This window comes from Rattus rattus, chromosome 2, assembly GCF_011064425.1.
Source record: "Rattus rattus isolate New Zealand chromosome 2, Rrattus_CSIRO_v1, whole genome shotgun sequence".
NCBI lineage: Eukaryota > Metazoa > Chordata > Mammalia > Rodentia > Muridae > Rattus > Rattus rattus.
Genome location: NC_046155.1, coordinates 179,801,932 through 179,825,581, shown reverse-complemented (window position 1 = coordinate 179,825,581; position 23,650 = coordinate 179,801,932). Strand labels below are relative to the sequence as shown.

The window sequence follows — 23,650 nt, the reverse complement described above, 5'->3', positions numbered from 1 at the left end:
AAAGAATCAGTTTTTGGTTTGAATTTCTATTTGATTCCCATCCACACGCATGCACACGTGTGTGTGTGTGTGTGTGTGTGTGTGTGTGTGTGTGTGTGCCCGCCCTCACAGGTGATAGGGAGTGACAGGGCCTCCCTCATACATACTAGCTGGTACTCTGCCATCAAGACACACTCCTAGCCTTTCTGTAGTTCCTGTTCTTTTTATAGAAAAAATGTTTTAGTATATTATGCATATGAGTGTCTGCATGTCTATATGTACACTACTTGCATGCATGTTCAAGGAGGCCAGATGAGGGCATCAGAAGCCCTGGAACTGGAGTTACAGGTGGTAGCGAGCCACCATGTGGATACTGAGAACTGAGCTCAGGCCCACTGCAAAGCAAGTGCTCTTAACCACTGAGCCATCTCGGCAAACCCTCGTGTCCGCTCTTATGCCATGGGTGTCATTATTCTTCCTTTTCTAAGTTGTTCAGGTGCAAACTAAAGTTGACTCGAGATCTTTTAGAGCAGCTGTGAGATGTTGTATTCTAAGTACCACGTGAGCCGCATCCAGCAAATTCCGACTTGCTATATTTACAGATGACTCAGTTCAAAGTATTTCCTGTTTCCTGAACTGAGTTCCTGAAAAGTGTGCTAGTTTGGTTTAAATTTTGGGCACATTTGGGTTATCTTTCTGTTATTTGGTCCCAAGTTCATTCCATTCTGGACAGAAAACATTTCACAAGTCTTGAGCCCTTTCAAATGAACAGATGTAGGGTACAGAGATGACTCAGTGGTTAAGAATACAGCTTTCCCATCTGGTGGCTCATCCACAGGTAGAACTCCAGCTCCAGGAGATCTAATACCTTCCTCTGGCTTTCCATGTACACACGTGTAAACACACACACACACACACACACACACACACACACACACACACACACACACTTAAAAAAGTAACTGGAGAATGTGGGGTTTGTTTTTGTTATTTTGAAACAGGGTTTCTCTGTGTAGCCTTGGCTGCCTTGAACTTACCTCAAACTCACAGAGATCTACCTGCCTGTGTCTAGATTGCCAAGATTAAAGGTGTGTACCACCATGCCTGCCTGAAGATGTGTTTTTAGGCCTAAATTATGGTACATCTTAGTTAGTGCTCTAGTTCACTGGTTACTGATTAGATTTTCTGCTTTATTAAGTATCTGGTTTGCATATATATATGTATATATATATATATATATATATATATATATATATAAATATCTCTCAGTAAATTCTACCTCAGGAGATTTGTTTTTTTTTCTTTTTTAAAGGTTTATTTACTTTATGTGAGTACACTGTAGCTGTCTTCAGACACACTAGAAGAGGGCATCAGATCTCATTACAGATGGTTGTGAGCCACCATGGGGATGCTGGGAATTGAACTCAGAACCTCTGGAAGAGCAGTCAGTTGTCCTAACCGCTGAGGCATATCTCCAGCCCAAGTGATTTGTTTTAAAAAGTAAAGCAAATGTGGATTTATAGAACTTGAATAATCATTTTTCTTATCCAGTGATATATTTACATATTAATCCTAATATAGAAGCTAACATGTTTCCCTCTATCACCAGTCCAACGTAAGTCCAATTGCATTAGATGTCACCCAGATAGTATATATATTTTAAGATAGGGTCTCATGTAGCCCAGGCTGGCCTTGAACTTACTATATAGCCAAGGATAACCTTGAACCCAGATTATGTGGTGCTGGGGACCGAACCCAGGGTTTTGTGTACTCTAAGTAAGCACTTTATAAACTGAGCTACACCCTCAGTCTCCAACTTTATTATTTCTAATTATAAAAATGTTATAATGCCCCAGGTCTAGTTTTTGCTTCTTTATGATTAAAATAATCAACTCTTGTTATATCATATTTTTATTTTAGATTAATATTATTTTATGCTAGGCACTCTGCTAAGAAATCTACATGCATTATTTATTTCTCCCAGTTGCTTCTGAGGTAGAACCATTATTAGTCCCATAGTGTAAATAAGACTGAAGGTTACAAAGGACCAGATGCTCTCCTGAAATTAAGGATGGAAGATGGAAAAGCAATGATAAAACCTAGATCTGTTTTAATTCTGTATGAAGAGAGGGAGGGAGGGAGGGCGGAAGGGAGGGAGGGAGAGAGAGAGAGAGAGAGAGAGATATGGATGAATAGTGACATAAAGGCTTTAACTGGTAGTTTGAAACAAGGTTCTGAGGACAAGGTAGCCTGCTAGGTGCTACTTAAGGACTGTGTACTTTTTCCCTACAAACTTTTGGACGTCGGAAAGGAATTTCAATTAATGAGGGATAAATAATATGACCAATTTTTTTTTTTTTTAAAGTTTGGCTGGTGTGGAAACTGACAAGAGGCCTGGGTGAATTCTCCAGAAAGCCGTTGCACTTTCCCACACACAACAGATAATACATAGAAGACAAGGATGAGGTAATATAAATGGTTCCAATGGGTCAGATTTGGGTCAGATTTAGGAGATAAAACTGAGAGTCCTTGGCAACTGACTGGACATAGAGGGTGATGGAGAAGAAAGGGACAAGAGTGACTCCATAGTATGGACTTTCTCATGGTGAGCAAGGTGCGCACGCTGCCTGAAAGATTTCCTGCAGTCTTTACATTCATAAGGTCTCTCTCCGGTATGAATTCTCTGATGTAGGGTAAGAGATCCACTATAACTAAAGGCTTTCCCACAAATATTACATTCGTAAGGTTTCTCTCCAGTATGGATTCTTTGATGTTGAGCAAGGCCTGCATTTTGGCTAAATGTTTTCCTACATTCCTTACATATGTAGGGTTTCTCCCCGGTGTGGCTTCTCTGATGCTGTGCGAGCGATGAACTGTTGCTGAAGGCTTTTCTACATTCGGCACATTCGTAGGGTTTCTCTCCAGTGTGAACCCTCTGATGTTGATCAAGGTAAGCAACCTGGCTGAACGCCTTCCTACACACTTTACATTCGTAAGGCTTTTCTCCAGTATGCACTCGCTGATGTTGAGAAAGGTGTGCGTACTGGCTGAAGGACTTCCTACATTCTTTACATTCATACGGTCTCTCCCCAGTATGGATTCTCTGATGTACAATTAGGTATCCACGGTGACTAAAAGCTTTCCCACACACATGGCACACATACGGTTTCTCGCCCGTATGAATTCTCTGATGCTGAGCAAGAAATGAACCGTTACTAAACGCTTTTCCGCACTCGATACATTCAAAAGGTCGCTCTCCCGTATGAATCCGTTGATGCTGAGTCAGGTGGGCGATCTGGCTGAAGGCTTTTTTACACTCTTTACACTGGTAAGGCTTCTCTCCAGTGTGAACTCTCTGATGCTGAGCAAGATGTGCGTTCTGGCTGAAGGCTTTCCTACACTCTTTACATTCATAAGGCTTCTCCCCGGTGTGTATTCTCTTGTGTTGCGCTAGGTTGGCGCTTTGGCTGAAGGCTTTCCCGCATTCGACGCATGCGTAGGGTTTCTCTCCGGTATGAATTCTCTGATGGAGAGTAAGGGACGAGCTCTGATTGAAGACTTTTTCACATTCAGTACACTTCAGGATTTTCTTTTCGACGTGGACCTTCTTGTGTTTCATTTCAACGGGCTTTTTCCGGTAACTTCTCTTTTGTGGTTCACTCTGGTCTATTCTTTCTTTGGTAGAGAAACTTTGGGGTGTATCTAGTATTGCGTCCCGATGGAAGGCTTGACAAGATGGATTGCACACACTATTTTGATTTTCAGGGACTTCTTTATGAGTGATAAGGGATTGACTGGAACGCACCTCCTGACCTCCCAACCTGTTCTTAAACCAGTCTTTACTTTCATGGTTTTCTTTCAAATTGGAACAGTCAAATCTGGAACTAAAATGGCTTCTCCCCGTTGTCAGGACTTTGGCAGATGCTTTATAAATATCTTGCTTTGATATAAATTCAGTGCCTTTGAAAACATACTCCCAATCTGAAAGATACCAAGAAAATAGATGTTGTAAGATTCATTCGTAAGAAGAAAAGAAAGTGCTCAGAGAAGGTAAAATACAAAAGAAATGAAAAGATTTAACATCTCTTAATGCACCTTAAAAATTAAATTAGGAAAGGCACTCGGTCCAGGTGCAGGGGCACACACTTTTAATCCCAGTACTTGAAAGGCAAAGGCAGGCCCTTCTCTGTGAGTTTGAGGCCAGCCTGGTCTACACAGTGAGTTCCAGGATAGCCAGAGCTACATAGTGAGACTAATTCTTCAAAAAGAAAGAAAGAAAGAAAGTCAATTAAATTAATCAGACATAACCATGAAATATAATTTAGAAAATAAAAATATTAGAGGTCATCTAAAATCACAATTGTCTTTTTAAAATTAATTAATTAAAATCTAGAGACAATTAAGATCTTACATCTGAGCTAATAATATAATCTTCAAACATCTTCTCTTCCTATCTCAAGTTAGAAGTCAATTTTAGAATGTCACGCGTGTAGCTGAAGTGCCCCCACTGGATACCCAGACCTCGATGCACGCTGGCTGACTGGTGGGTCATTAAACTTTATGGCTAATCCCTACATTCTAGGAAAGGTGTTTCTGAAAACAATTTTCTTTGTAATAAGTCCTAACTAAATATAAAATCTCAGTTGGTTCCTGAAACCAACATGCCTTCCTGAAAACGTACTTTTCTATCAAATCGCTTGCTTTTATTTAGTACAAGTTACTTTGTCTTACCCTTATCCGTCCCCAATTAGGTTACTTCTTTTTAAAGCTACATTTATTTAATGTGTGCACGTAAGTGAATGTTATGACATTTGTGTCGAGGTCAGAAGACAACTTGCGGGAGCTGGTTCTCTCTCTCCTTTTACCATGTCAGACCTGAGTACAGAATTCAGGTCATCAGGCTTGGTGGAAATGCCTGTCCCTGACAAGCTAGCTCAGTGGCCCAACATTACCTTTTTGTGTGTTTTGAGACCAGGGTCTTCGAAATTGATAAATCTTGGCCAAAATTAGTAAATGCATATACTCTCATCCGAATTGACTACCATATCCTACTCTCTATCAATATAAATACATCTAACAACTGTCCAATAGGTATTTACGGCGTGTTCAATAAGTCAGGGTTTTTCATGGGTCATAAGAAAAAAATGTGTCAATAAATTTCAAGGACTGACTGAAATCAGAGAGGGTTGTTTTCTAACCTCAGAAGAATTATTTTTAAGAGGCATTATGATGGCTGGCATGTACTAACTATCAGAGTATTAAGAACAGTTGTAATTTAAAAATGCTTACAATTAACAACAACAACAACAACAACCACCAAACACAAAATCCTTGAGGGGCTACCTCAGAAGAAAAGGCCAACATAAGCCCACAGGAAGTAGAGAAGCATCTTAATAGACATAGTAGAAAAGTGTCTTAGTTAGGGTTTTACTGCTGTGAACAGACACCATGACCAAGGCAACTCTTATAAGGACAACATTTAATTGGGGCTGGCTTACAGGTTTAGAGGTTCAGTCCATTATCAAGGCAGGGACATGCAGCATCCAGGCAGGAAGGCACATTGCTGAAGCTGAGAATTCTACATCTTCATCCCAAGGAAGCCAGGAGCAGACTGATCTCCAGGCAACTAGGAGAAGGGTCTTAAAGCCCATGCCCACAATGACATACTTCCTCCAATAAGGCCACACCTACTTCAACAAGACCACACCTCCTAATAGTGCCACGCCCTGGACCAAAGAGATTAAAACCACCACACTAAGTGAGGAAATAACAAAGTAGCCACAATGAACAGAGACAGTAAAGCCAAAATTAGCTAATAAAGACCACTAATTATGAAAAGGAGAGGGTTTGTAAGATGGCTCAGGGCATAAAGGGATTGCCATTAAACCTGATGACCCAAAGCTGATCTCCAGAACCCACACTGTAAAAGGAAAGAACCAACTCCTGAGATTTGTCTTTGGCCTCCATATACATTCTGTATCATGTGTGTACCTACACACATGCCCATGAAGTAAATAAAATGTTAAAAAAACATTATATTAAAAAAGAGAAAAATTGGGCTGGAGAAATAGCTCAGTGGTTAAGAGCACTGGCTGCTCTTCCAGAGGTCCTGAGTTCAATTCCCAGCAACCACATGGTGGCTCACAACCATCTGTAATGTGATCTGATGCCCTCTTCTGGTGTGTCTGAAGACAGCAACAGTGTACTCATATGAATAACATAAATAAAATCTAAAAAAAAAAAAAGAGAGAAAAATTGGCAACATAAGAGCGAAAGGAGTTAATTATAATATTCTATAAAACTAAGAAGATAATTTTATAAACATAAGTTGATAAAGTAGATAACTCATACTGAAATGCACAATCTCTTGGAAGAAAAACCCTTACCAAAGCTGAAGCAAGAAAAATTGGATCAAAAAATAATCCTATAGTCATTGACTCTGCTTCCTACATATGTTTTCATTAGTGGATTCCACCAAAGATTTAAGGGGGAAAGAATATAATCGCATGAAGCTTTTTCTGAAGGGGAAGATGATAGGACTCTGAATTGTTTTCACGAATCCAGCATTATCGTTATAAGAAAGCCAGACAAAGAGATCACGAGTGAGCCCAGAGACCAACGCAGTGCCTAAACATAAATGCAAACTGTTTAACAAAACATAGCAAAGTAAACGCAACGAAACACAGGAAGCATATTTTTATCAAAAAAATTAATCCAATAATGCAAGGTTGATTTAACATTGGAAAATCATTCACTATGTTTTATGTTAACAGTTAAAAAACCAAGCCAAAAAAAAAATATGATCATCTCAACAGATGTAGAATGAGTATTTGAACTGTCAAATTTTTTAGCAAAGCAAGGGATCTGTTTCTAAGTAGCTTGACAAAAGTCCAATAGCTGGAATCCACTTAACAGTGAAAAACAGAATATAGAATACATATCCTCCTTAGACTGGAGCCCTATAACAACATATGCTTTTACCACCTCCATTCAACATTATAGAGCAGTTGCAAGATAGCAGGAAACACAAGGTAAAGTGCAGAAAGGGAGAATAAAACAGCCCATGTCTGCAGATGGCATGACTACATAGAAAGTCCTCAGCGCTTCAGGGAAAAAGTGCAAAAGGCAGTAAGAACACCACACTGAGGCCACATGGTGGTGGGGCACATCTTTCATCCCAGCGCTCAGGAGGCGGAAGTGAAGCAGGAGTGGGGAGGGGGGTCGAGGGGTAGGGAACGGAGGCAGAGGCAAGCATTTCTCTGAGTTTGAGACCAGCCTGGTCTAGGACAGCCAGGGCTACACAGAGAAACCACTTCAAAAAAGAAAAAAAGATAGTAAGAAAAAGAAAGGAAGGAAAAAAGGAGGGAAGGAAGGAAGGAAGGAGGGAAGGACGGAGGACGGACGGACGGACTATTATTCTGGGCATTATAAAATATTCCTATGACAAACTAGAGAAAATTAAAACATGTTGTTGGAATTTAACAGGGCTAAATGTCATTTCTTTCTCAATTGATATATAAACATAGTCCCAAACAAAGCTCTTTGAGTAAATATAGTAATTTTCATTCTAAAATTTATATGAAATGCAAATGTTCTGAAATAGTCGAAGCAATTTTACAAATGGTACTACATGATGTCTAAATTTAGTATAACGTAACCGGTGTCAAAATGCCTCAGACTGTATGAGTTATATGAATGCAGTTTACTGTCTACAATGTTAACAGCATCTGATCAAATACAATAAAATAATCTGACCAAAATGTAATGAAACAAGAAAATTATTGAGAGGACTGAGTTAGCCAGAACCCAGTTGATGCCAGGTTGTAAACTGGCAGTTTGGGAGACGAGGCCTCTAAGTTTCTGTTTCCTAGAAGTGAGAACCCGGATCCAGGAACCTGTGGTCAGCCAACCACAGCTGTGGGCAGCCAATCCGAGAATGCTTTGCCACCCTGGAAAGTGCCCAGAGCCCTAACCAATCATAAAGGCACAGATGCCCCTGGAGATAGAGCCAACCAATCAAGGGAAAGAAGGGTAAAAGTCACCCACTCCTCCCCTAACAGGCTTTAAATTGACACAGTAGATCACACTCCTTGGTCACTATTTTGAAAATGGTTGACCCATGCATGCTGGTCATTTCTGCAGAATAAACACTTTTCACCTTTGCATACTATTTGAGTTTGGGGTCTTCCTTCAGGGATTCTTGAACCCTAACATTATCTTTTAAACAACTTGAGTGAGCTGGGCAGTGGTGGCGCCCAGGAAGAAGAGGCAGGGAGATCTCTGTGAGTTCTAGGACAGCTCTGTCTACATAGTGAGTTCTAAGGCAGCCAGGGCTACACAGAGGAAACCCCAAATTGAAAGAACAAAAACAAACAACTCAAGTGAAAGAGAAACTTAAAACTATAGGAAAGAATAGTAACAAAATCCATGATCTACAGAGCCTACAGGAGACAGCTGATGAGACAGAGGAAATCTCACAGGGCTGGACAATTTCATCACCAAACAAGAGAGCGTGAGCTCAGCACGCTAAACTGAAAGAGAGAATAGAAACACAAAATAAAGCCACGTGCTGGATCTCGAAAAATAAAATGAATTCACGAATTAGCAACCTAATACATCATTTCTAAATGTTAAGTATATCCAACAAAAAATTAAAACCACAAACTATCATCGATATAAAAAAGTTATGAGGGGTTGGGGATTTAGCCACAAACTATCATCGATATAAAAAAAGTTATGAGATTATTTTGCTCAGGTTCATGGACACAAACCTGATGACTTATATGAAAAGAGACTATTTACTAAAGAGGATGCCGAGAAAATTCTCAAGACATCTGCTTCCCCACAAAGCCTCAATATTGGAGGTTACCTCTCAGCCCCTAAGGATAGATGTACCATTCAGTTAGTGTCTCTAAATCCGACTTTCTAAGTCTGCCTTTCAGCTCAGCTGCAGTCTGCTTTCTGTACCCATAATATCTCTCTCATCTGTCCCTTCTTCGCCTCTCTCCTTCTTGTCTAAGACAGAATCTCCTAGAGCCAGGCTGGCCTGGAGCTCACTATGTATCTGAGGGTGAACTTTAACTCCTGATCCCCCTGCCTCTGTCTCCCCAATGCTGGGACTACAGGTGTGCACCACTATGGCAGGCTTAGGCAGTGCTGGTGATCGACCCAGGATTTCACCAAGCGGGGCAATCACTGTACAGATTGAGCTACACGCCCTGGGCATCTTCATATCTCTAGCCCAGCTCATCTCTCTTCCGACCAACCCAGGTTCTTCTGACTATCTCTATTTCATGTCATCACCCAAACCTGGAGAGTGCTGTCTTTTTTCTGTGATGGTTTATACTTATTTCTTTGGTATTTTGAGACAGGGTTTCTCTGTGTAGCCTTGGCTGTCTCCAGTGGTTTATAAGCTTGTGAAGAACCCAAAGGATTCCGGTTGTGACAGTGGATGCAGGAAAGAGGGAAATGGGTTGTCAGGATCTTTTGAGATAGGGGAGCGAGAGAGTAGCTCAGGGACTTACATCTCTTCGCAGGCCTTGATGTTGCAATGTATCCTACATCAGTCTTTAAATTGACCCAGTGTAGTAGTTAAGAGCACTTGTTGTTGTTCCAGAGGACTGAGTTTGACCTCAAGCAACTATGAGGTAAGTAACAACCAGGTGTAACTAGTTCTGATGCCTTCTGTGGGCACTGCACACATGTGTTACACAAACATTCATTCAGGCAAAATACCCACACACATATCTTTTTCTTTTTTTTTTTCTCTTTTTCCTTTTTTTCGAGAGCTGGGACCTAACCTTTGAGGGCCTTCTTTTCGCTGCTAGGCAAGCGCTCTGTCGCTGAAACTAAATCCCCAACCCCCCACATATTCTTATTATTATAAGAATGAATGAATCTTTTAGAAACTTGTCACATGCTGTGTAAACCTACCGAGAGGCTAATTCCAGACTTAAGCATGCATGACTTAAGAGTGTCCCCTAAGACCCCTTGGCTGGGGATAGGCTAGCCCGTCCAATTTAAACCTGAATAGCCTCCAAGAGAAACACCATATTCACGGTGCTGGAGAGATGGCTCCACAGATGACTGTGCTTTCAGCTCTTGCAAAGGCCCTAGGTTCAGTTCCCAGCACCCAGAAAGTGATTTTTAACTGGCAGTAAATCCAGATCCAGGCATGGCTCCCTCTTCTGGCCTCTGCACGTATTGCATGGTGTACTTACATACTATGCAGACAAAACACTCATCCACATAAAATAAGACTAAATCCTATAAAAGAACACCATGAGAAGAGAAGGAGAGAGAACTGCTAGAGAGAAAGCACTGTGTCCTTGAACACAGCTAGGAGGTAAACACTCCCAAGCACCTTCCCAAAGCAGCTACTGTCTACCCTATGATATAAAACTACTTGTGGTGGGAGTGGCCGACCAGAACTCTCCATGCAGGAGGCGCTCTGCTTGGACCCTCCATGTCAATCAGGAGGTCCCGCTGATTTTGGCTTCTGACCTGATGCTCCAATGTCTTTCTGAAGCTTGCTGTTTTCTTCTTTTACTGCCCCAGGCTGTGTACCTAATAACTCACTCACTCTAAACCAGAAACTCAGCACAACAGAGCACCAGCTACACCAGTGGTTCTCAACCTGGGGGGTCCAACTCCACAGGGCTTTCCAAAGGGGCTTAAGACCCTGTTGGAAAACACAAAAAAAAAAAAAAAAAAAAAGATGTTGGACCAGATATTTAAGAAGATTCATAATAGTAGCAAAATCACAGTTATGGAGTAGCAACAAAAATAATTTTATGTTTGGAGTTACTACAACTTGAGGGCTGCAGCATTGGGAAGGTTGAGAACCACTGATCTAAACGGACCAGATGCTTTAACAAAACCTACTGCAAAGGCACCCACCTCCCTGGCTCATCCCCACTCACCAGGGCATGTGTCTCTGGCCCCCTTCTTCTGCACCATCCAGGGGTCTTTTCCTTGTTCCAGTAATGAGATCACGACTGGTTTGTAAATAGGAATTCCTGCTTCCAAGAAACAGAAGAGGAATTAGCCACTCTCAGAGATCAAATCAAGTTTGCTGCTCATCAGGAAGGAGAGGCACTATAGGTGGGAGCTGAGGAAGACAGGAAATATTCTTTAGAATAAGTGACAAGAAGGAGTAGTCTAAGAAAAGCTGTAATTCTGTAAAATGTAACGTATTTGGAGAGCAGAAACTAGGAGGTGAGGGGAAGGATTCTCTTTGAACTTCTGGAACTGGGTTTGCTAGGTTGCCCAGGCTATTTCCTCAGAGCAGTTCCCCTTCTCCTGACTGTGTTGGTTATTCATGGTGGTCAACTTGACCACATGTGGAATTAACTAAAACCCACATGGCTGGGTACATCTGTGAGTAATTGTTTTCATTAAAGCATTTGAAGTGGGAAGACCTGCATTGTTGTTTTTTTTTTTAGACAGGGTTTCTCTGAGTAGCCCTGGCTGTCCTGGAACTTGCTCTGTAGACTACGCTGGCCTTGACGAACAAACTCACGGAGACCTGCCTGCCTCTGCCTCCTGAGTGCTGGGATTAAAGGCATGTGCCACCACCGCCCTGTGGAAAGACCCACTTTTAATTTGGATCTTCCTCTCTGGCATGTTCATTTCTTCATTGGTGTTAGAGCTTCTTTGGGATTCTGGTATATACTAAAGAGCAGATGTGATATCCAGCCTCATGGACTGAATAACTATGGGATCCTTGGACCTCAGGTTGGTAGACAACCATTGCTGGATTAGCCAATCTAATAAATTCCTATATATAATACCTATATCTAATAAATGCACATATATATGAGTATGGATACATATATGCATATACATATATATTCACTATTCCTATCAGTTGTGTACCCCTAGAGCAGTGGTGCTCAACCTAAGGGTCATGACCCCTCTAGAATTTAGGGGTCACCTAAAACCATCAGAAAACAGATACTTACATTACAATTAATAATGGTAGCAAAGTTACAGTTAAGAAGTAGCAACAAAAATAATTTTATGGTTGGGGGGGTCTCCACAAACAAAATGAGGAACTGTATTAAAGAACTAATTGCAGCATTAGGAAGGTTGAGAAGCACTACAAAGAAATTGGGCAAATAAAATGGCATGTGCACACAACTCCCTAACACACACACACACACATACACACACACACACACTCACATATACACATACACATATACACACACATATACACATACACACACATACAAACATATACACACACACACTCACATATACACACACTCACACACATACACATACATAGACACATATAAAACACACACTCACACAACACACTCACACACATACAAACACACATACACATACATAGACACATATACATATGCACATATAAAACACACACACATACAAGCACATGTGTATATACACAGATATACACACATAGACACACATTCACACATACACATATACACATACACACATAGACATAGACTCACACACATATACACACATACACTCAAATACGCACACACAGAAACAAACACACACACAAAAAGGGAGAGATAGAGTTAAACATCATTTTTAAAATTTTTAATAAAAGGGGGACATTTAGTAAAGCAACCCAGAGGCATCTCAGAGACACTTCACAGAACACAGACTTGGGATTCTGTAGAGACTGCCTTACCCAGCGACACCAGGCTCCTATAGTTCTCCAATGTCACCTTCCTGTACAAGTCTCTCTGTGTGTCACTCAGCCATTGCCATTCCTCTTGAGTGAAATCTACAGACACATCCTCAAATGTCAGCAAGTCCTGAAATGATATAATTGCACTCTGGTCCCAGTCCTCACACAGATTAAACAGTTAAAGCTGGAGACAGCACACTCACCCGTAATCCCAGCACTCAGGAGGCAGAGGTCGGATGCCCAGAGTTCCAGGACGACCTGGGCTGTAGTGAGTTCAAAACTCCATTGTGACCTCACCCAGTCTCAAACGAATAAGCAAACAAACAACACAACACAACACAACACAACACAACACAGCACAGCAGGGAAAAGTCAGCACTAACTAAACTGGCTATACTTTGTAGAGGCAAAAAACCCCAACTTTATAAAAAGACAGCTCAGTGTGAGGTTCAGGGCTGACTTGAAATCACAACTGTTCTGTCTCAGCTTTCCAAGATTATTTATGTACGTCTGTCTGTCTGCCTGCCTGCCTGCCTGCCTGCCTGCCTGTCTGTCTCTTTTTCTCTCAAGCTGGCCTCTTGGTCTTTCTGCCTCAGCCTCCCAAGTGCTGGACTTACAGGTATGGCCACTCTATGTCCCTTAAGGTGCAAGTACCCGTTCCACCACCACCACCACCACCATTATTCTAGGCTGCTATAATGGCCATTTTCCAGTACCTGGTAACACAAGTGGCCAAGCTCTGCCCTATAGGAAAAAAAAAAGCCCAAGATCAAAAGCACCAATCCCTGAGCTTGACCCAAAAACAGACCACAAAAATCCCACCAATCCTAGGCCGCCCTGGAAAGCTCTACCCCCAACCACCAAGAAACCCTACATAAATCTGGTCTCCTGTTCAGGTCTTTGCTGTTTCTCACTGGAGCAGGGGTGCCTCCCAACTGACAGGATACCTTTCCCTTCAGAGCTGCAGCTCTTTCAGCCACCATCGGCCTGTACCTTATATTCTAAAAAATGCACGTCAAGTAATTGCCATACTTGCTTTGGTGCTCCCTTACGAGAGGTATATGACTTCTGATAAACTGTCAACCGCGGATTCACCATATGTATACTGATAAGTAACCCTACAATCCATATTGTACAGTAACAGGGGATTCATACTAAATGACAAAGAACTCCTCTTGAGGAAAACAGGATACACTGGGGCAGGAAAAAAGAGTGTTATATAGAGAGTAATGGATACATATTATCACAGACACTTAAGAAGTTATGGAGATTATGTGTAATTAATTAGATGTATCTGGACAAGGCAATAGACAGGAGAATGTTAGGTTTAAATGTACACCTGTAAGTAATAACAGTAAGTGAAAATGTACTAATTAAAAGACTATCAGGCTTATCAGGCTTGACTTCCTTTTTTTTTTTTTTTTTTTTCTTTATTAACTTGAGTATTTTTTATTTACATTTCGAATCTTATTCCCTTTCCCGGTTTCCGGGCCAATATCCCCCTAACCCTTTCCCCTCCTCTTCTCTATGGGTGTTCCCCTCCCCATCCTCCCCCCATTACCACCCTCCCCAACAATCACGTTCTCTGGGGTTCAGTCTTGGCAGGACCAAGGGCTTCCCCTTCCACTGGTGCTCTTACTAGGATATTCATTGCTACCTATGAGGTTGGAGCCCAGGGTCAGTCCATGTATAGTCTTTGGGTAGTGGCTTAGTCCCTGGAAGCTCTGGTTGCTTGGCATTGTTGTTCATATGGGGTCTCGAGCCCCTTCAAGCTCTTCCAGTCCTTTCTCTGATTCCTTCAACGGGGGTCCCGTTCTCAGTTCAGTGGTTTGCTGCTGGCATTCCAGGCTTGACTTTCAAAACCCAATCAATTACAGTCTCTTTATAACAAGAATACTTTAAGATACAATCTTTATTGATGATAACTATTTTTTTTAATTTATTTATGTATCTTATTTATGTGTATGAGTGTTTTGTCTGCATGTATGTCTGTTTGCTATGTGTATGCCTGTTGCCCATTGAGACCAGAAAAGGGCATTAGATCCCCTAGAATTGTTGTCGCAGATGTTTGTGGGTGCTGGGAATCAAACTCTTCTACTTCTTTTGGAAGAAGAGACAGTAGTCTTAGTGTGTGTGTGTGTGTGTGTGTGTGTGTGTGTGTGTGTGTGTGTGGCCAGCTTGACAGACTCTAGAATCATTTGGTGTCATAACTGTCTTTTGCTGTTATTTAAAAAAAAACCCTGACAAGGGCCTGGAGAGATGGCTCAGTTCAGTTCAGTTTCCAGCATGGGAAACTCACAACATGGTGGCTTACGACTATCTGTAAGTCTAGTTCCAGGAAACTTGACCCCCTCTTCTGACTGCTTTGGGTACCAGGTACATATGTGGTATACAGACATAGATGAAGGGAAAACATTCATATACACAAAAATAAATAAACCATAAAGGAAAAAGATAAGTATCCTGACAAAAACAACTTAAGGGGAAAAGGATTTAATTCAGCTCATAGTTCAAGGTTACAGTCCACCACCATGGAAGAAGCAACAGTGGTAGGAGCTTGAGATACCTGGTCACTTGCATCCATATTAAAGAAATGGCCATAGCCAGGTGATGGCTTTAATTCCAGCACTGGAAGGCAGACGCAGGCAGATCTCTGAGTTCAAGGCCAGCATGGTCTACAGAGTGAGTTCCAGGACAGCTACGGCTACACAGAGAAACCCTGTCTCAAAACAAAACAAACAGAATGACCCCCATAGGTTCATATATTTTAATGCTTAGTCCCAGGAGAGTAGCGCCACTTGAGTAGTGCTTTGTCAGAGGAAGTGTGTCAATGGGGAGAGTTTCGAGGTTTCAAAAGCCCAAACAGGCTTCTCTCCCTGCCTTCAGACCAGGATGTAGAACTCTCAGCAACTTCTCCAGCGCCATGTCTGCCTGTGGGCCACCATGCTCCCCGCCATGATGATGATGAACTAAACTTCTGACACTATAAGCAAGCCCACAATTAAACGCTTTCTTTTATAAAAATTGCTTTGGTCATGGTATCTCTTCACGGCAATAGAACAGTAGCTAAGATGTTGTGGTAAAAAACAAAACAAAACAAAAATAGAACAGTTCTTGCATTTACCCTGGCGGTAACACTCTCGATAATTCCAGCTCCAGTCGGCCATTGGAACTAGCACTAATTTATCTCAGCAGCTCCACCCTGTCCCCAAGAACCCTCTGACCCAGGCAGCAATCTCTCTACCCATGTAGTTCCCAGGGCACATTGTTAGCACACCAGGCATACGTGTCCCAATTCCATGGCAGCCTGGTGTGTCCCATTACCATACACTTTCTTGAACTTAATTAAGTCACCACATGAAAGAACACATCACACGCTATCCTCTGATCCAATTGATAAGATATAATTTGCCCATCTAGACAACACAAAATCCTGTATACACCCATCCTTAAGAATAGTCATAACAACTTGTAACTATGAAGAATCTTAACATCTGCCGCCATGTTCTCTCAGCTCCTCGCTCCTCGCTCCAGCCTCTCTCCTCTCTCTCTCTCTCTCTCTCTCTCTCTCTCTCTCTCTCTCTCTCTCTCTCTCCCTCCCTTCTCTGTTTCTGCCTCCCTTCCTTCTTGTCCCATCGCAGGCCTCATTTCATCTTGTCTGCCTTCACCTGCGTAATGACATCATCCTACACTAAGAAACTAATGGATGCTCAGACTAACTTAGATAGTCTAAGATCCCTTTCAGAGAATACTGCTGCCTGTAGTGGATGTCTTCCTACATCAACAAACATCAGATAAGCACATTTCCCAGACGATTCCTACCGTACACTAACCATCAGTGGTGGTTTGAATGAAAGATGCCTCTAGAGACCCTGTCTCCAGTTACAGGAACTGTTTGGAAAGGATTAAAAGAGGTGTGGCCTTGTTGGAAGAGGTGTGTCATTAGGGGTGGGCTTTGAGGTTTCCAAAGTCCACACCAGGCCCTGTCTCTGTTGCCCAGGGATCAGAATGTAAAACTCTTAGCTATTGCACCAGTACACACTGATCTGCTTCCTACCATGATGGTCAAACCCTCTAAAACTATAAGCAACGTCCCAGTTAAGTGTGTAGCCTTGGTCATGGTATCTCTTCACAGCAACAGACTAGTAACTAAGACACCATCACAGCTAGAAATGGACCTCTGAGCAACATGCCTGTGGCAGATTACTTCGACTGTGTTACTTGAGGTGAGAAGATCACTCGGTGTAGGTGACACCGCTCCCTGGTTGGGATCCGAGAGTCTCCGTAAGCCAAGCAAACATGAACAGAATGCCTTCCTTGTTTTCTGCGTCCCGATTGTGTACGTGATGTGACGGGGTGCTTCAAGCTCCCCAGCCTTCATTTCCCCACCATGATGGACTAGACCATGAACCAGAATAAGCTCTCCTTTGAAATTTGCTTTGTCAGAGTATTTTACCATAGCACCAGGAAAAGAAACTAAGGCACCATTTAAGGTGCTGACTTGTTTCACCAAAAACAAACAAACAAACAAACAAACAAACAGAAAACATGAAATGGGAGCTGGAGAGATGGTGTAGGTTAAGGGCACTTGCTGTTCTTATACTCAGTTTCCAGCACCCACAACTTTTTCTAGTTGTCCAGCTACTCTTCTAGGGAGTTAGATGCCCCTCTTCTGGTCTCTACCTGAACCAGGTACACACATGTTGCACATAAACACATGGAGACACAACACACATACACAGACAATATACATTTTTTAAATCATTAAATGAATTTTGCCTTGGGGTTACAACAGAATTTCCAACAATCTATAAGAAGGCCCTAAACATACTTCTGCCATTTGTACTGTATATTTAAACAAAGCAGAATTCTCAGCATTGCTAATTATAAAATAAAAATACTGATTAACTCTGCTTAATGTCCTGCAGAATCAAGCCAAGATTTAACTGTTTTTGTAAAAATAAACAGGTACATTAATCTCATTACTATGTGTGCCTTTAATAAATGGTAAAAATCACATGTGTACCAGTTTTAAAATAATTCTTAATGATTTAATATTAATGAAGGTTTGATTTGTCTAACCATTTTATATGCCCGTATGCTAGGGTTGTTTAAAAATCTCTCAGGCTTGCCAGGTGGTTGTGGTGCATGCCTTTAATCCAAGCACTCAGGATGCAAAGCCAGATTAGTCTCTGAGTTCAAGGCCAGCCTGGTTTACATGGCAAGTTCCAGGACAGCCAGGGATATACAGAGAAACACTGTTTTGGGAAAAAAAAACCTCTCAGGCATGAGCTAGCAAGATGATTTCTGTGGTAAAGGCACTTGCTGCCAAACCTGAAAATCTGATTTCAATACCCAGGACTCAAATGTTAGAATGAGAGAACCGACTCCCACAAACTGCCCTTTAACCATACTCATGGAGTATCGCATGTGTGTGCGTGTGTGTGCACACAGATACACACAGACACACAGACACACACACACAGAGAATTTTTTTTTTGAGACAATGTTTCTCTGTGTAGCCCTGGCTGTCCTGGAACCCACTTTGTAGACCAGGCTGGCCTCAAACTCAGAGATCCTCCTGGCTCTGTCTCCCGAGTGCTGGACTAAAGGTGTGTGCCACTGCCTGGCTAATGGTTTTTTAAAAATTAGCTTTAAAATGTCTCAGGTACAGCAGGGTCATGAATAGAAAATGTTCTTTTAATTCTGCTTTAGGGGATTTCATTCCAGCTTATTTTTTCTTTACAGCTGTTCTATATATTTTAATCTAGTGATGTGTATGATTTTCATACTTAGCCTATAGAATCCATAATGGTAAGGAAAAAGGTTTTCATAATAAATAATCTATCCTTCCCCTGCCACTGTAATGCACACCAGCATATTAACATATAATTAAGCCAGTAGGCACCAAATACATGAAGAGAAAGACAATGTCCATTTTTATTTATCACAGCACTTAGTAGAGTGGGAAAATAATCTTCAATTCTTACACATTTTCCATATTTGCATTTGTTTCTGGGTAATATATATATATATATATATATCTTTAAATGTTTCCCTTTGACTCTATTTCATGCTATTTATTGTAGTTATTGTAGAAATATTTTTGTAATGTTTTAAAAATACCAGCTGGGGTATTTTTAAATCTCTCCATCTCTCGGGGGCTGGAGAGATGGCTTGAGGTTAAGAGTACTGATTGCTCTTCCAGAGGTTCTGAGTTAAAATCCCAGCAACCACATGGTGGTTCACTGCCATCCACAATGGGATCTGATGCCCTCTTCTGGTGTGCAGAAAAAGAGAGCACCCATACACATAAATGCAGGCTCAGTGAGCTGGAGAGATGGCTCCGTCGTTAGGAGCACTGACTGTTTTTGCAGTAGACACAGGTTCAGTTCCCAGCAACTACATGGCAGTTCACAGTCATCTGTAACTCTAGTTCCAGGGGATCTGGCACCCTTTTCTGACCCTCTGTAGCACTGCATGCATGTGCTGCACATACATGCAAACAAATATACACATAAAATAAAAATAATAAATGTTTTAAAATACAGACCCAAGTGTTTCCTCTCCTACCCCCCCCCCCAACAAATGTTGGGGTAGATGCAGAAGGATTGGGAGCTCAAAATCATTCTCAGCAGGAGAATGAGTTGGGCCTAGCTTGGGCTACGTAAGGCATCATCTCAACTTATTTTCCATAATAGTTTCATTTAATTAATTAACTGGATGGCCCAGTATATCAGCTGTGGACTGCTACTAACTCAAGAGTATCTCTACAAGAAGACATTACTGTTCTCATAAAATCTGATTTTTCAAAGCTCATGAGTACTAAGAAAAATGCTATCTGAGCCTAGGTGCACTTTAGTGCCAAGATTTGAGCTGGGCAATTATGGTGCATGCATTTAGGAGGCAGAGGCAGGCAAATCTCTGTGAGTTTGAGGCCAGCTTGGTCTACAGATTGAGTTCCAGAACAGCCAGGGCTACACAGAGAAACCCTGTCTTGGAAAACAAAAACAAAACAACAACACCCCCAATTTGATACATCAGACTTCTGAAAATCATCTGGAACATGAGTTTTTGCCAAATGCCCTAACTCTGGGCACCCAAAAGCCCTCCTATTTCCTTTCAAACCCGAGACTGTAGAGAAAAGCTCCTTGCTACTAGTCACAAACGAACACCTCTAATCCCCACAATTTGAGCTTACATAATGCCAAGAATGTATTTTTGCCTCATTAGAGTTCCTAAGAGCACTGAACCCACAGACGAGGCTGAACGAGTCCCTGAATCAGGAAGCAAATGCTGGCTGGAGGATAAGCGTGCTCTTAGACTTTGAGGGACTTTCTTTTGTTTTGCAACAGAGAACAGGAGCAAGTCAATGGAGAGATGAGATTTTGCCGGGCTCCTGAATTTCAGAAATCAGTATGTTGCTTTAGCCTGCCTGAAAAATAAGGTGGCATTCCAGGGGATAAGAAACACTTCTTACCTTGGACATGGCGTTAAAGCTTCAAGAATATATGACTGTGTTTCTGGGAGCGAGTCGATGTCCTGAGAAAGTAGAGCTGGACAGAAAAAAGAAACTGTAAGTTCCAGGTGTACCCTGCAGCCCCAGCACCACGCCTCTGCCCTTCTCCTCCCTCCACAGTCATGCATTTGAGGTATCCTTACACTTAACCATGCTTTTCCACGTGCTTCATAGCTCGGGACTCAACATGTATTTTTATGTCTAAGTTATCTCTTTCACTTATGGCTGAGCAATTAAACACTGGCATTATCAGATATCATCATTAAAGATACACAAGGCAACAGTTGGGAAAATAACCGAGCCAAACTGGAAACTAGAGTGCAATCTATAGTGTACAGGTGATGATGTTTTTTTTTAATTTTTAAAATTTATTTTATGCATATGAGTACACTGTAGCTGTCTTCATGCACACCAGAAGAAGGCATCTGATACCATTACAGATGGTTGTGAGCCACCATGTGGGTGCTGGGATTTGAACTCAGGATCTCTGGAAGAGCAATCAGTGCTCTTAACTGCTGAGCCATCTCTCCAGCCCGGTGATGATGTTTTTAATGTCCCCACCCTTTTTATAAGGATGCAATATAGGCTATCGAGTGAAGCTACTTTGCACAGAGTGGGCAGCAGAGGGACTGTGGGATCTGGAAGACACTGGATCAGGGTCAGGACGGCCTGCTAACAACCCCCCTCCCCATGACATCTCATACTGTCTGTCACACAGTCTCCAGCACTGTCTGTCTCAGTTACACTGTCTTAGTGTCAATGACATAGCCCTATACACTGTCACTCGGGCCCATACATTGTCACAGGCTCCATCCCGGCCGGTAGCAAAAGCCTCATTGTAATAGTATCACATAGTCCCAAATGCAGCCTCAGGCTGACAGGCTAGATCACATACAAAGTGGCATAGTCAAATGTGACTCTTACAGTGTACCATGGTCTCCCACGTCACAGGACACCCACACAAGGTGCTATCGCACAACAGTCCCATACAAAGCCTCTCCTGGCCTCGATATTCACACATTCCACACACTGTCACAGGCCTCCTCGTACCTGGTGGCATCGTCTTGTACAGTCACACACATTGTTATGGCCTCTCACAGTCTCATACCCTGTCAACACTGTGACATGGTCTCATAGTACCACACCTTGTACTAGCCCCTCTCTCTCTAGGTCATGGTATTTAGTCTCACAAACTGCCACAGTCCCTGACAGCGCTATTGGCACAGTCTCAAAAAGCACTCAGCCCCAGGCCTCCATAACAAAGTGGCTTGGTCTCCAAACACATTCTCCCACATGGTCCCCTGCTGTCACATACAGTCAACACACTTTCAGGACCCCTCAGTTCATACAGTATGTAGTCTCATAGGCATAGACCTCTCGTACACAAGGTGTGGTCTGACACTGTCACTCAGGTGCCCACTCCAAAGTGCTCAAATATACACCCTACCCTGTGCAGTCACCCACACTGTCACAGCCTTTCAGTCTTACACAGTGCATGCAGTAACAGATCCCCTCTCATGGTGTGGGGTCTCACTCTGTCATATAAGTCTTCAAACACATTCTCCCACATGATTCCTTATATCGTCGCATACTGTCACACACGATGTCACAGCCTCGGTCTCACGCAGTGTTTAGTCTCACAGTCAGAAGCCCTTAATATACAGTGATCTGATCTAACACCACCACTCAGTCGACTCCTCCCCGGTATAATCACACACATCGTCACAGTCTTTCAGTCTTACAGAGTATTCAATCACAGGTCCCCTCATGCAAGTGGGTGGTCTCATACTGTCACACACATTATAACCACCTCAGTCTCACACAGTGCGCGCAGGCTCAGCCGCATTCACTCAGGTCCCCAAACACATCCCCCAGCGCTATCACACACTGGCACAAGCCTCTCTCAGTTTCATGCTATATCCAGTCTCACAGTCACAGGCTCCCCCCACACATGGGGTGCTGTCACATAATGTCACATATGTTGCCGCTGTCACAGCCTCAGTCTCATACAGTTGCATCCTTACATCATAGGCCCCTCATACACGGTGGTGTGGTCTCTCAGGGTCACTCTGGTCCCGCTACACATTCTCTCTCACGGTACCTTGCTCCTCACCGAGCGTCTCCTCAGTCCTAGTCACACCTCGCGCAGCGCCGAGGCAGGTCTGGCCGGGGCCGGGGCTCGATCTCGCGGAGCCGGTAGAGCTCACAAAGGCGCGGCTGAGGAGCGGCTCCGCGCACGGGCCTCTGGGAGGTGGAGTCCTGCGCTTGACTGGAGCGGCGTAGGGCATGCTGGGAACGCCTTTCAGGGCGCGGCTTTCGGGGGTCCTAGAGTCTCTGCTGAATTCGTTTCCTTTCCTTCCGGTCTTAAGAACCAGAACTCACTCAGGCTGCGCAGGAGCTGCTTGCTCTGCCCGGTCCCTTAGCCCGGGGGTGGTGGGGTGGTGGTGGCAGTGCTCGAGCACGCATGCGCAGTGCTGGCCTGGCGGATGCCCTGTCTAGAGCAGTGAATGAAACTGGTCGTTTTGTGGTTCAGAGCCCATGTTGCTGGGTTTCTTTCTCATTTGTTTGTTTACCTTCTATCTGCCTTACCTTTTTACGCATCATTCATTACGTGCCTTCTGTATATCAGACTCTAGTGTGGACACCATGGACACAACAGTGAACTCCGTCTGACTAAATCCTTGTCCTTATGGAACCAACATAGACTGGGAAGGAAGTGGGCTAGGGCTGTAACCTAATGGTAGAGCCCCTGCCTAGCTAGTACGCTTGAAGCCCTAGGTTAAGTCAGCCATGAAAAAAAAAAAGTACTACTAGAGAAAAGAAGGGGGAAGGGTTTAAATATTTTTGTATAATATTCTTTTTAAAAATTAATTTATTCTCTTTACAACTCAGTATCAGCCCTTCCTCTCCTCCCAGTACCCCGTCACGAAAGTCCTACCTTTCCCATTTTTTGAGAAGGGGAGACCACTCGTATGATCATCTCTCCCACCCCCATCAAGTCACTGCTGGACTAGGCACATCCTCTCTTACTGAAGCCACATAAGGCTCTCCATTTAGGGACAGGGATCCACAGACAGACAGCAGGCTTAGGGGCAGCCCCTGCTCAAATTGTTGGAGGACCAAGCCGCTCATCTACCTATGAGCAGGGGGCCTAGGTCGAGCTGGAAGCTCTCTGGTTGGTGATTCAGTCTCTGGCAGATCCCAAGGGTCTTGTGTTGGTCTTCCTTTGAGTCCATGTGGCCCTCAATCTTTTTCCAACTCTTCCTTAAAAATGAGAGCTCCATCTAATGTTTGGATGTGAGTCTCTCTGCATCGCTTTTCAATTGGCTGTTGGTTGCAGCCTCTCAGAGGACAGTTATGCTAGGCTCCTGTCTGCAAGCATAATGGAGTATCTTAATAGTATCAGAGATCGGTTCTTGCCCATGGAATGGGTCTCAATTTGGATCAGTCATTGATTGGCCATTCCCTCCACTTCTGCT

General features: G+C 42.9%; 1 protein-coding gene across 4 annotated transcripts; it reads right to left on the bottom strand.

Annotated features, from left to right (window-relative positions):
* Positions 1-1,872: 1,872 nt before the first annotated feature.
* On the bottom strand, positions 1,873-22,510 carry LOC116892722 (zinc finger protein 583). Of its 4 annotated transcripts, none has more exons than XM_032894593.1 (5): positions 22,273-22,509; positions 20,133-20,208; positions 12,653-12,779; positions 10,902-10,997; positions 1,873-3,960 (listed from the first exon to the last, which is right to left on the bottom strand). In XM_032894593.1, the coding sequence occupies exons 2-5, from the start codon at positions 20,139-20,141 to the stop codon at positions 2,486-2,488; spliced, it is 1,707 nt and encodes a 568-aa protein (XP_032750484.1). In that variant the 5' UTR covers positions 20,142-20,208; positions 22,273-22,509; the 3' UTR covers positions 1,873-2,485. The 4 variants fall into 4 exon arrangements, with proteins under 4 accessions (XP_032750484.1, XP_032750481.1, XP_032750482.1 ...); XM_032894590.1 differs by having other exon boundaries at positions 2,179-3,960; positions 10,902-11,000; positions 22,273-22,510; XM_032894591.1 differs by having other exon boundaries at positions 2,179-3,960; positions 10,902-11,000; positions 22,285-22,510.
* Positions 22,511-23,650: the final 1,140 nt, after the last annotated feature.

Bases quoted from the DNA above. Each gene is read 5' to 3' on its own strand.
- LOC116892722 (XM_032894590.1), bottom strand. The intron at 11,001-12,652 runs GTAAGGCAGTCT...GTTTCTTGGAAG, and splicing joins TAGGAGCCTGGTGTCGCTGG to CAGGAATTCCTATTTACAAA. The intron at 3,961-10,901 runs GTGAGTGGGGAT...GGTATCTTTCAG, and splicing joins GGCCAGAGACACATGCCCTG to ATTGGGAGTATGTTTTCAAA.